The 14,396-nt window shown below is 46.3% G+C and overlaps 1 protein-coding gene across 1 annotated transcript; it reads right to left on the reverse strand.

The window, feature by feature from the left end:
* Nucleotides 1-441: 441 nt before the first annotated feature.
* Nucleotides 442-3,277, reverse strand: LOC120025723 (transcription factor SOX-11-like). Its single transcript, XM_038970312.1, has 2 exons — nt 2,979-3,277; nt 442-2,519 (listed from the first exon to the last, which is right to left on the reverse strand). Exon 2 carries the CDS (start codon nt 2,469-2,471, stop codon nt 1,272-1,274), a length of 1,200 nt encoding a protein of 399 aa, XP_038826240.1. The 5' UTR covers nt 2,472-2,519; nt 2,979-3,277; the 3' UTR covers nt 442-1,271.
* Nucleotides 3,278-14,396: the final 11,119 nt, after the last annotated feature.

The following is a 14,396-nucleotide window of genomic DNA, read 5'->3' on the forward strand; positions in this document are numbered from 1 at the left end:
TGAGGCAGGGGCAGAAGGACCTCTAGACAAAACGATCCCTGAGAGAGTCAATGGAGGGACAGCTGGCAGACAGATTCTCCTCCATTCACCGCTGAATCGGCCCTGATCAGGCAGCTGCAGCCAGACTGCAGACATGACATGCATTTTACTGAGCTGGTGGGTGTGTGGATGGCCGTGTCCTCATCTCCCCCTGAATACACTACCCCCCTCTCCACTCCCCCGGCTGGCAGACGCTTGCTCAATAGAGCTCAAACACACACACACACACACTCACTCACACATACACACACTCCGACCCCGGCACAAAGGCTGCTGCCTGCACGGACAGATGTACAGCTCCCTGAAAGAAAAGCTTCTCCTCACCCCCCATCACCGACCCCCTGCCCCTCTTTCACTTCCCCTCTCTCCCTTCCTGTTCCCCCTCCACTACTCAGCCCCACACTCTAACCACCAAACCACCGCTACGGTCAGCCTCAACTGTCTGGAATGAATCAGGCACACACACAAGGCTTGTGTTTACGTAATACTCCATGTCTTGGAGTCTGCAGTATTAGCGAGGCAATGAAAGTGCTGTTATCTAATTACAGATTATGAAATAAATTATGGACGGCTCCTTGGCACTTGTCTGCAGCAGATTTCTCTCTTGGCGAGAGCCTCTACTTTAACTGATGCTACTGTAAAAGCCTGATGACAAGTGCTGCAGATTCCTATTAGCTGAAACATAAGGACTATGCCTCACATGATCTCCCTTTTTACCCTTTGATATTTAGAGATCATTTGTTGATAACATGAATAAATCCGGAATGAGGCTACTTTGTGAATTTGAAAATGTGAATCTGCAGTTGTTGCCTTGATTCTGGTTGATTATGTCAAAACATTTCTGTAATGGTGCTTCATATACAACAAATGCATGTGAAAGACATGGCAATGCTCCATGCTCCTGTTAATACTGAAAACAATAAATACTGAATAGGTTTACTGTTGAAAGCACTCTTATCCCTCTACTAGGAACATATCTGTCCAGAGTCTGCTCTGCTGTTTGTACCTGGTCTCCTGTTCGGTGCCTGAATATTTTAACTTTGATAAAAGGCTTGGAGTGAGAAACCTTTCACTGTTTGTACACCAGACCATCAGGATGTGGCATACTGGGAAAAGAAAAGCAATAGCACTTACGGACTTGATTGAGAGAACACAAAAAGGAAGTGTCCAAGCTCGGGGTGGGGAAAAATAAATAATATAAGCAAAAAACCATAGGCTTTTATGAATGAAGGTCAGTAGATCTTGAACACCAGGTCAGAGATACTGGGCACCAGCAAGTCCCCGGATATCATCTCATTCACTTCTGGGGTGCAGTAGTCAGGGAAATCGAAGTGGGATCCTGAGTTGGTGTGAAACGCAGCATCAAAGTCTTTGTCCAGAGTGGCGCAATCCATAGGCATGCTGTCGAAGTTGGCGTTGGAGATGATATGCAAGATTTCCTCATCCAGCTCCTCGTCGGAGGAGGCCGACGACACGAATGAGGAGGAGCTGGTGGAGGTGGGGGTGGAGGAGCGGCCGGTGGAGGAGAGGGGCGTACGGGACTCCGATGAAGAGGACACCCTGGGGGACGACTCTGGGAGGCTCTGCTGTACAGGAGACCCAGAGGAGAGGCCCACAGGGAGGGTGGAGGTGGGCTGGTGGGAGGTGGTGGTGGGCAATTTGACTCTGAGCTGGGCTGTGAGATGAGGTTGCTGCTGCCCAGGGGTCATGGCAGCCTGCTGGTGGTGGAAGACGCCCAAGGCTGGCCTCTGCCCTCCTGGCTGGCTTGCTCCCTGACTGGCCATCTCTACATCCACTGTGTCGTCATCGCTGATGCCCTCGTCGTAACCTTTGAACTTATTGCCGTGGAAGCTGGCTTTGTGTTTGGAGGAAGGCGTTCGGACCTTGAGCCCTTTGCTGGTGGCTGTGGAGGTTGCGGAAGCGGAACCGGATGCGCGACCACCCGTGTGGGACTTGCCTGTCTTCAGGGGGACCTTTTCCCCGACCCGCACGGGCATGGAGCTCTTGCTCTTCTTCCGGGGCCGGTACTTGTAGTCGGGGTAGTCGGCCATGTGCTTTAGCCGAAGTCTCTCCGCTTCTTTGATGAAGGGGATCTTCTCGTAGTCGGGGAGGAGTTTCCAGCGCTTGCCTAGGCGTTTGGAGATCTCTGCGTTATGCATATCTGGCCACTGCTCCATGATCTTCCGTCTCTCGATTTGCGACCAGACCATGAATGCATTCATGGGCCGCTTGATGTGACCCGTGGGAGTCTTGCACCAGTTGGGGTCTTTGTTGGAGGGCGACGGTCCAAAAACCTCCTCCCCTTCATCTGCTCCCAGTCCTACGAAAACCTCTTGACTCAAATCACTGTCCATAACTGCTAAGTATTTGTGTCCCCTTTGCTGTACCATGATGGAGGATGATGCTCTACTCAGACTGACGGCTGGAGTCATCCATAATCACACAGACACTCTAAGTTGTTACTGCAACGTTTCCTCTTCCTGTACCACCAAAGGAAAAAGACAAGCCATAAGTATCACCATCAAGGGTATCGCTCAGCTGACAGCATGACTGTAAATGTCACATAAATCTACACTTGTGTTTTTCCTTTTTCAATTGTTACATACAGTATGGTCAGTACAATATGTAACACGAAGGCTGCGTTTAGACAGGCAGCCCAGTTCGGATCTTTTTTCACTAATTGGTCTTTTGACCAATCACATCAGATATTTTTCAGAGCTGATCTGATTGGTCAAGAGTGGGCTGCCTGTCTAAACGCAGCCTTAGATAAAAAAAAAGATGCCCATAACCCATCTGCTTTTAGAGGTGCAAACTAACACATCCTATACAATTCCCAGAGCACAAAAAACATCTCCAACATTACTCACAAGTTAATGAATAACACCACTACCATCACTGGCTGGAAATGTGACCACTAGGACAAACACTAAAACACTCACCAGAAATTCTGTAGGACTCTGCTTCAGTACCCTTGCCTCAGGACCTAGATGCTGAGTGTCTGAAAAGAAGCCGGCTCCCTCTCCATATGTAGAGAATGGGCTGGTTCTGATGATGCAGTGTTGAGCTGAACCAGGTGGGCTTGCTGTGGAGCAGAGAGGAAATTAGTGCTAGAGTTGAACGTCTGGCTGTTTCTACAGTACCAAGCTGTCCCAGGCTGGCTACATGCAGACTCTCTTTGAGTCTCTGTCTTTGTCTGTCTGTTTGTCTCTCTCTGTCTCTCTCTCTCTCTCTCTACTCTCGTTCCTTGTCTACTGTTCTCTCTAACCTATTCCCTCTTTGTAGGGACTGCCCCCCTGTCTGCTACTCTATAAACCTCCCAGTAGACAGCTCAACCTCCTCTGGCACAAACTCCTCCCCCTCCACCCACCACTCCGTGCAGCGGCTCAGTCTGTCTGTGTGTGTGTGTGTCTGTGTGTGTAAGAGCAGAAAGTCTCCATACAGTGAGGCACAGGCACAGTGACAGAACAGGGAAACTGAGCGAGGGAGTTGAAATGTTAAACGAGGGGGCGTTAAATGTTTAAAATGTTAAGTGCAGTTTTAAAGAAGCTTGGAGTGTATCCTGCAAGACGGTGTCTGTCTGCATGTTTAAATCACAGTTACATAACTGAGAAGTGCTCTGTGTTATGAATCTGTTGACCAGTAAACTGTGTGGGTTATAGAAGTGTGCATGTTGAATCGTGCCTACACACTATCAGCGTTAAAAGGTAAAAGTTCAGTTTAAAGTCAAGCTGTATATTTGCAGTATGTTTCCCTGTCAAAATGTATAGTGACTGCAACATGTCTGCAAAATACAATAAATAAATTAATTGTATCATAAATAGATAAGTTGATAAATTGATATGCGAAGCAGAAATAGATAAAGTAATGAATTGATTTATAAAGACAGACCAGACCTTTTCCACAGATACTGATGCAGGTGATATTTTCCTTCTCAGCATTTCTGAGAACCCATACATTTGATGGGCTTTCAGATAAAGCATTCCAGTTGATGCGTAGCCTATAGGGGATACGAGAGAAGCTGTGATGCAGAATCTATGGATTTGAATGTCAAGTTTGAAGTGGAACGAAAAAATGAGCATGATGTCCTAGTCTGACATTAGCTATGTCATTATTGCTAGCCTGGAAAAGGGTCCATTAAAATGAACTATCATTATGTGAGTGGGCAGAACCATTAAAGTTCTGTGCAGAGTGTGTCTGGTCATTCTGACAGACAGAGCTAGTGCATCAATACACCAATTGAGAAATCCCCAAACAGCATTTAGTAGACATCCATTCCAAATATGATATATATACAGTCTTGGTGTAATACATACTGCTGGTTAGCAGTCTGACAACTGAACTGCAACCTTGCACTTTCTTGGATGTTCCAATATTTTTGGGCTTTAATCCAAACCCCTCTCGTGTCATATATACTGTATGTATCTTTTTTTGCTGTGTTAAGTATACTTATTATAAAGCGGCAAAATGGAACAAATGCACGGTGGTATGTTCTAAATCGCTCTCTCTCTATTATTGCTTGTTCATCATCTGCTTCCACAAGCACATTGCATTAGACTCCGGGCCAGCGCAGTGTCTGGATGTCAGACATATTCACTTTGACAAATACTACTGACGTTAGCCCTGGCACGGCCGCACACACGGCCGCACACAAAATGACAACAACCCAATCAGTGGGCGACCTACTTCAGGCCCTGCCGAAATCCCTGAGCAGACACGTCTGGCGATTATTGCTGTAGTGGAGGCTGGAGGATTGGACCCCCTCTCTCTCTACCCCCCCACCCACCCCCCTCTCACATGGGGCAGGCCTGGTGGAGCTGTCTGCCAGATAAGGGCTGAGAAAGAAGGGGTCCTGGGGGGCTTGGGGTGCATCAGGGGTGTGTGTTGGCCCCCCCTCACCATTCTACCCACAGATAGATCATTTTTCAGGGATTAGAGGTCTGCTAGAGAACTGCACAGCGAGAGATCCTCTGCTCTCATTTCAGACTAAAGAGGGTCTAACCCCCCCGGGTTAAAAAGTAGAGTAATCTTTGGTCTTTTGCTGCTTTATATAATATGTTTTTTAATGAAAAAAAATGTCTTATCATATCACACATGGCTATTGGTCACATGCAGTGAGCATTTTGATACCCACCAACCATCATGAAACCAAATTTGTAAATACAAGTCAATATCCACTGGAAAGGAATCATAAATGTATGATTATTTGTTGAAATGTGTATTTTCAAAAATATATGACCCTCTAACCTGTGTCCTCATTTCTTCGGACTCCTGAACCATTTAATGTCATTCATGTGTCCTTTTCCATTTTTGCCAAAGTGGATGTACCTTTTAGATGCTGTTCACTCTCAGCTGTGCATTCATTTGTTGTTGGCATTGCTCCCTCAGTGGTGCAAATGTATGCTACATTTTCTTCATGAGTGGTTTAATGAACACACAGACACTGTGCATTTATGCATCAGCGTGCTTTCGCCATGCCACAAGACACATGTAACCTTTCTCTTATGAATACATTAATTTGCACCTTTTTTTCACATTTCCTTTGGAAATGTTTTATTCTTAGCCACTCTTTAAATTAAAGCTTTGGTGAATAGTCAGTTTGGTTAGCTTGGCTTGCCCACTGCTTTCCATTCTGAAAAACACCCGCTGTGCTATTGGCATGTTGCCTGCATTGCCCTTGTAAACCTGGCAGCGTGAATCATATTGTAACAACACCGCTGTCAAAGGAATGTCAGGTCGTGAGCTGCTTATGTGAAGAGCCCTGATTCTTGGCCAAATCTGTTTGGGGTGAGATGGTGTTTTTCCCTTGCGAAAAGGTCAAAGGGCACTCTCTGGCTGGACGAGGAGGGGGACGAGAAGGGGGGCGGATTACCTCCAACATGTGCACAGGCAGACAGCTGAGAGGTTCAAGATTTCGGCCCTTCCCCTCCCCTCCCCTCATCCTCTGACCTTTGACCCCACTGTCCAACGAAGCAAAGCGAAGCAGGAGAAACGAATGTGAACCGCCCCATCTCCCAGACTCTGACCCCTGACCTCTTTAAGACAGCTCCCCTCCCCCTCTCTCTGCTCATCCTCCTGTTCATTTATCAGAATAGAAACACAACCCCTACGCTGCATCTGAGATGCTAGAGGTGGAGAGAGGGGACAGCCTATATTAACACATCCTGGTCCAGTCACAAACACTTTTACTGGGCATGCAGTTCCTTGTCTCACTGCTCTCACTCATCACGCCCAGCCACCATTACCAGCACTCAGCAGCCCATCTAATAAATGAGGCCGCAATAACATTTTATTGGCAAGAGATGACAATGCAGTTTATATTCCTTTAGCTATATCCATTCTGTTACTGTATTATCAAATGTCTTGTGGTGGCCTCCACAATGGCTTATGTAGCCTACGAAAGGGCAATTACATCATGAACCAACTCCATGTGAAAGGCTGGGAGGACTGCTAACGGGGAAGCTGAGGAACTCACAACAAGGATGGCCTCTCTACTATTTCAAATTAGGGATTCTTGTTTCAATGTTGTTGTTTACCTTCATTATGTATAGAATGATGTCATAGCTCTATATGTTATGTACTGTAGGCTATAGTGCTGGAAGCGTCACTTCACACAGGAACCTGCAACGCGAGGTCATTTCAACATTTACTCTCTCTCCCCCTACCTTGCGCTTGAACTGGTCCGAGCCGCTGAGTGCTCTCAGGTTCTCCTCGAATGAGGGAGGAGGATTGGGCGGGTCAAGTCATTCCTCGGGGGTCAGTGTCTAAGTGGAGGCGATAAAATGAAATAAATAAAAGAAAACTCTGGCCATGTGGCATGGCAGTGACAGCTGAGGTTTAAAAGGGGGGCCTCGCTCAAGAGCACTTGAGACAACAGGCTCCTCCCATCCGAAGGCCAAAGTGTTCCCCATCCACCAAACTCCTTTCTTATTCATGAGACAAACACATCGTTAAAGACAAACATTTCACCTAGCTCTCCCATTAGAGCCACTAAAACCATCCATATCAATGCAGGTCTCTCTTACTCTCGCTACCATAGGCAACTCCATCTTCTGAGATACTGTACGTTCATCGACTTATTAGCCATTCATATGGTTTCAATGCTATTATCCCTTTGAGCTCTCTAACCTCCAGCCCCTTACAGGTGCGAAAGCACACACACACACACACACACTCGCACGCACGCACGCACGCAGACAGACACACACACACTTATGATTCACCTTGGTCAGTTATTTGGCTCAAATGATGAGCTAAGAAATGGGGGTTGACACTGAGGTGACATCAATATAAATATGTATAGTTTAGGCACCTACAGTGCATTCGGAAAGTATTCAAATCCCTTGACTTTTTATGCATTTTGTTCTGTTACAGCGTTATTCTAAAATTGATTAAATTGTTTATTCCCTCATCAATCTACACACAATATCCCATAATGACAAAGCAAATTTATTTAAAAAAAATACGGAAATATCACATGTACATAAGTATTCAGACCCTTTACTCAGTACTTTCTTGAAGCACCTTTGGCAGCGATTATAGCCTCGAGTCTTCTTGGGTATGATGCTACAGGCTTGGCACACCTGTATTTGGGGAGTTTCTCCTATTCTTCTCTGCAGATCCTCTCAAGCTCTGTCAGGTTGGATGGGGAGCATCGCTGCAAAGCTATTTTCAGGTCTCTCCAGAGATGTTCGATCGGGTTACAGTCTAGGCTCTGACTTGGCCACTCAAAGACTTGTAACCGAAGCCACTCCTGCGTTGTCTTGGCTGTGTGCTTAGGGTCATTGTCCTGTTGGAAGGTGAATCTTCGCCCCAGTCTGAGTTCCTGAGCGCTCTGGAGAAAGTTATAATCAAGGATCTCTCTGTACTTTGCTCCGTTCATCTTTCCCCACAGCATGATGCTGCCACCACCATGCTTCACCGTAGGGATGGAGCCAGGTTTCCTCCAGATGTGACGCTTGGCATTGAGGCCAAAGAGTTCAGTCTTGGTTTCATCAGAATAGAGAATGTTATTTCTCATGGTCTGAGAGTCCTTCAGGTGCCTTTTGGTAAACTCCAAGTAGGCTGTCATGTGTCTTTTACTGAGGAGTGGCTTCCGTCTGGCCACTCTACCATAAAGGCCTGATTGGTGGAGTGCTGCAGAAATGGTTGTCCTTCTGCAAGGTTCTCCCATCTCCACAGAGGAACTATGAAGCTCTGTCAGAGTGAACTTTTGGTTTTTTGTCCCCTCCCTGATCAAGGCCTTTCTCCTCCGATTGCTCAGTTTGGCTGGGTGGCCAAACTTGGTGAGAGTCTTGGTGGTTCCAAACTTCTTCAATTTAAGAATGATGGAGGCCACTGTGTTCCTGGGGACCTTCAATGCCGCAGAAATATTTTGGTACCCTTCACTAGATCTGTGCCTCAACTCAATCTTGTCTTGGAGCTTACGGACAATTCCTTCGACCTCATGGCTTGATTTTTGGTTTTTGCCCTGACATGCACTGTCAACTATGGGAACTTATACAGACAGGTTTGTGCCTTTCCAAATCATGTATACTCAATTGAATTTACCACAGGTGTACTCCAATCAAGTTGTATAAACATCTCAAGGATGATCAATGGAAACAGGATGCACCTGAGCTCAATTTCGAGTCTCATAACAAAGGATCTGAATACTTATGTAAATAAGCTATGTTCTGTTTTTTATTTGTAATAAATTTGCTAACATTTCTAAAAACCTGTTTTTGCTTTTGTCATTATGGGGTATTGTTTGTAGATTTATGAGAATAAATAAATATTTAATCCATTTTATAATAAGGCTGTGACGTAACAAAATGTGGATAAAGGGAAGGGGTCTGAATACTTTTCCGAATGCACTGTATCCCTTAATAACAAATCACAGTCCTGGCTTTGTCATTGTCACTGGAGGGCAGACTGTATTGAAATGGGATTTGGGAGTGAAGGGTACGACAGTATGCTCTCACCGTGCCAAGAAGGCTCACAACTCTACCAGCATTAGCTTAACAAATATTAGCATTTATAACATGTTTTTTTGTATTATCTCCCACTATCTAAGTATTTAAGTAAAGGCATCTGTTTGTCATTAAAGTCAATAGAGGCTTTTGTGGGGGATATCAAACCCCTCATAGAGACACATTAGATCTCAGCATTACGCTTTACTATGCGGTAAGACTTAACGGCTGCCTGCTGATTTTGGGGGATCTATGTCCCCTTTGCTGAGGCGGAATAAACAGATAGTTAACATTTAGGAACTCTAATCTAAGCAAAAGTTAGGGATTTGTGGTGGATTATTACGCTAAACACACTCTAGTACTTTCGGTTTGTTTTGCATGCAATGACCAAGGAACATATGGTTTGGGTGAGGCTCAGACGGCCAATAGAAGTTCATCAAAACAAAGTTCATCCTCTTAAGCGTAATAAACAACTCTGTCTGTCATTATAGAAACATGTTTTCTAGATGTTTTCTGGATATTAGCTAGAGAAAAATAAAGTAACACTCATAAGAACATTGTGTTGAATTCTCGATCTTGCACAATTTGTCACAGAGAGAATAATTCATATTGAATGGAGAATTCATTTGTTGAGAAAGAAATGGTACCCTATTCCATATGTAGCTTATTACTTTTGACCAGAGCCTATTGGCCCTACAGGGCCCCTGTCATATCTAAGGCACTACATAGGCAATAGGGTGCGATTTCAGATGCAGCCTCTGACTCTCTCATGTTCTCTCTCCTCAGAGGCTGCTTCATCATTATTCCCATCACTGTTCAGGTCCCCTAGGAAACTAGCTTCTAGGGGGAAATGAGGCCATCTTTTTCCCAGCCCTGTATTTATAATCTGCCCTCCCAGGTAAAGGACAACAAAGCAGCCAATTACCTCTAATCTAGCATGACTCATGGTAACTAGCATCAGGGGATGGCCAGCCCGAGGAGTCTGTCTAGTCCTGCAGATTAAAAACAGCACAGAAGCCCCACTATACTGGGCGCGCTGCATGTAGATAGAGTAGGAATATCGTTTTTTTGTGTGTGTTTTTTAAAGTAAATATTTTGAAGTATAAAGCAGCTCTCAAACAACCACTCACATCGATTTGTGTGAGTGAAAACCCATTGGCGAATGAGAGGGAGAAGGAGAGGGAGAATGATGAAGGTGAATGATGTGATTTGGTTGACTTTGAACCCCCCTTCTGAAATATATGCTCCGCAACGACGATTGGTGTTGGAAGTTGTTGTGACGTTTTGTCTTCTCTGCCACTGAGGGTGCCTGGTGTGTTTATGGCCAGAGAAGCGGTGATATCACATTGTGTTGACACTCCCACTCACTGGCACTGGATTGTTACGCCGCGCTCAGTTTCATAAATATGTGTGTGTGTATATACTGTACAATGTGTGTGCTCATGTGTGTCTGCATGTGTACATGTATACTCCCCATCCCCATCTTCACCGCCTCAGTCGGGCGGAACTCAGTTCTGCTCTGCTTTGCTTTGCAGTTCCTGTGCAAGGAGCAGGAGGAGTGGAGAGGAGCCCTGCGAGCACCGGAGGTCACAATCCTGTACCAATTACTGCCTGCCTGCCAGGCAACACCAGCCCAGGGTTTAATATTCCTTCCCCTCCATTTTGATCTTGGCAGTAGGGGTATGCCAGCATGATCAACCCCCCCCCCCCCCCCCCCACGGTGGGACCTGCCTCCCCTGTATCGCCCTCAGTTTTGATCTCTCTCCAAGGCTGGGCCGAGCCCCAGCTGTGCCCTGCATGCCAACAGGGAGGCCCGTGGATGGAAGCTGCTCTGCTCCCACTCGGTTCGCTCTGCCTGCCTGCCTCGTTCTTCAGCATCTGCCAGTTTAAAGGGCCTCTCCTTCACTAACGAGTTGATAGACTCCCTGTAACCTCTGGCACAGTGAATGCTAATGCACCCCGGCTCATACTGTTGTGTTCTGGGACCTCTACCGTGTGAGGAGAGGCTGTATTGTTAGTGTTTGGCGCTGGAAGGAAGCGGGAGAGAGGAGTGCAGAGTGAATGTGAATTGCTAAGGCCAGGTGAGACGATTTCTGATTGGTGATGACTTTTCACTGTCATAGGCTGAAAGTGCAGGTATCTGTTAAGAGCAAGGAAATAACTAGATACCTTTATTGCATGGCATTGTACAGTAAATTGTGCATTCCCTTTATTTGTGGCCAACCTTTATTTTCACTTCAGTGATTTCTACCATTGGCCTTAAAAACTAGCCTTCTGTCCTCCTTTTCTGCCTCCAGTTATACCTACTTTACTAGTTCTCATCTGTGAAACTTACAGCCTGCCAATATACTGTTCTTAAGCAGGAGGAACGACTACTCTTGCATTTCCTTTCAAGTCAGCAACTATTATGACAGCTATGACATCTAGTGAGATAGAAGCAAAATGCTTGAAAAAAGACCCCATTACCAGTGTGTATCATTCACAATAACTAGGGCCCGGCTGGCCCAAACCATGATCTCATACAACCGGATATGATTGGGGTCTTTCTAGGACACCTCTCATACATACACCTCACTAGCACTCAATCACTCCTGTAGGTAAAACAGATCAGTATGTCTTCTATCTCTCACTCAGGTGCTAGAAGAGCTCTTCCTCCTCTCTGTATTTCAGCGCTGCATTGGGGGAATCAGCCTTGACAGCTCCGCCAGTAAAATCACACCGGCTCCCATCAGACACCATTACATCGGAAAATGACAGACACGAGGTAAATGAGTGGCGATTTACTGCCATTTAAATGCAAGACAGAGCCTGGGAGGCTTGGCGGCGGCTGCAGACCCTTCCATCTCTGTGTGACTTTGCTACGAAGGGGCCATACATTTCCAGCAGACAGACCCCCGCAGGGACACCTCTCAGCAGCTCTGTGCTGTAGCCAGATAATGATTATTACCTCTGACTGAGAGTGATGGACATGAGGAGACAGAGAAAGAGAGAGAGAGATAGACAGAGGGGGAGAGAGAGAGGAAGAGTGAGAAAGGAGAAAAAGAGAGAGAAGGTGAAAGGGAGAGGAGAGAGAGAGGGAGAGAGCGAGAGAGAGATACAGACAGAGAGAGAGACAGAGACAGAGAGAGAGAGAGAGAGAGAGAGAGAGAGAGAGAGAGAGAGAGAGAGAGAGAGAGAGAGAGAGAGCTAACCCCAGCTGAACCTGTAGAGGCAGCCATGGCAGCAAAATAGCCAATTATACACATCTGTCGGAGACAGACAGGTCGAGTGGCGAATGAGGGAGCCCCTCCACTCATGCTTAAGAGCCACTCGCCTGCCCTCTGATCATTCTCGAGCATGCCTATTGCGAGTAGGGAAATATGGTGAGTGTAGGGTTGCAAAATTCCCAAACTAGGGTTTCTGGAAAACCAGAGAATTTTGCCCCACTAGTGAGGTGTCAAAACGAGTAATTGGAAGAGAACTCAAGGTTACTTGCATAACCCTGGTTCTCTGATATTATGAGTGAGGCATCTCACCTAGGGTTGCAAAATTCCCTGGTTTTACAGAAACCCTAGTTTGGGATTTTTGCAACCCTAGGTGAGATGCCTCACTCATAATATCAGAGAACCAGGGTTATGCAAGTAACCTTGAGTTCTCTTCCAATTACTCGTTTTGACACCTCACTAGTGGGATATGGCCAACTCCCGTATCGCACATGCTCTCTGAAGCCAAGCAGTCTCACATATCAACCGTCAGAGGCCCTGACACTGAGGACAGTATGTGCCAATGAAGGGGCGGTGACGTCTAGTCGGTAGATCCTCATAAAAGTATGAGGGGGTGCCCTACAAGCCGTATCGCAAATCTCCTATAAGGAGATGCCCTTGAACAGTACCCAAGAGGTAGCCATACCTCTGGTGAAGTGAGCCATCAGACCTTCCAGAGACTGTAACCCATTGCTATTATAGGCCAATATAATAGCTTCCACAATTCAATGTGACAACCGTTGACGAGAAAGGGGCCTCCCCTTGCAGGGATGCATCCAGGACACAAAGAGAATATGCACAACACGCGTACTGGACACTAACGGTGTCAATAGAAGGGAAAAGCGGCAAGTGGATAGCCGCTAACCTTAGGCATAAAGGTGGGGTTGAGCAACAAGGTAACCTTGGAAAAGCCCTGGGCAAAACCTTAGGCACAAATGATGAACTGACGGTGCATGCAGCTCGCTCACTCGCTTTTCGGACGTAAGGGCGACCAGTAAAGCGGTCTTAAAGGAGAGATATTTCATCTCCATGTTTTCCAGCGTCTCAAAAGTCTGCTGTGAAATAGCCTCAAGCATAATAGACAAATCCCATGACAGGACTAAAGACTTGGGAATTGGACATAAGCGACATGCCCCGTTCATGAAACGACATAACAAGGGATGTTTCTCCACCGTGTTCTTGTTGAAGCCTATATGAAAGGCAGAGATAGCGGCTAGATAGACTTTAACAGTGGAGAAAAACTTCCCTCTGTTCAAAAGGTCTTGCAGAAAGCATAAAACCTTGGATACAGAGCATTGGTAAGGAATGATCTGTTTTTGGTCACGGCACTTCTCAAAAACGCACCACTTGTTTCCATACAGTGAGTGTGTAGAAGGGGCCCTAGTACTCTGGATAGTCTCAATGACTCTGAGAGGCAGGCCTGTCACATCCAGATTTAACCTCTCACGGGCCAGGCCCAGAGGGGAGTAACGGGAGTTGCAAAGGCTTGTGTACAGCAGGAGAATGATCTCTGCTATCCAGAGCTAGCCTTGCAGTCGACGGGCTACCAAGATGAGGGATAAGCGTTCCCCCGGACGGAGTCTCCAGTCCCCTTGATAGGCATTCCCTCTGGACATTAAGTCTGCTCCTATGTTCAGTATGCCTGGGACATCAATCAATCAAGTTTATTTTATATAGCCCTTCGTACATCAGCTAATATCTCGAAGTGCTGTACAGAAACCCAGCCTAAAACCCCAAACAGCAAGCAATGCAGGTGTAGAAGCACCTGCATTGCATGAATCGTGTGTAGGGACAGTAGATGTGCTCTGCTCCCCATAATAATACTGACCGATAGTCTTTGTAAGCACAGGGAGCGAGTGCCACCCTGGCGGTTGATGTACGCCACTACAGTCGTATTGTCCGTTCTGATCAAGACATAGAAAGTGTTTCAGTGAAAGAAACACTGTCAGCAATTCGAGGTAATATATGTGAGCAATGCAGAGTTGTGTGGTCCACACTCCACACGTTTATTGCTTTTTACTCATGAACTGTGCCCCCAGCCCGATAGTGACGCATCTGTCATCATCACTTTCCTCGTTGTCACTACCCCTAGGGGAGTGTCATTAATGAAGATCGCGGTGCTTTTCCTGTGGCGAAGAGCTGAGAGACATGCAGAGGTCACCTTTAT

The sequence above is a fragment of the Salvelinus namaycush genome, chromosome 2, assembly GCF_016432855.1.
Source record: "Salvelinus namaycush isolate Seneca chromosome 2, SaNama_1.0, whole genome shotgun sequence".
Lineage (NCBI taxonomy): Eukaryota > Metazoa > Chordata > Actinopteri > Salmoniformes > Salmonidae > Salvelinus > Salvelinus namaycush.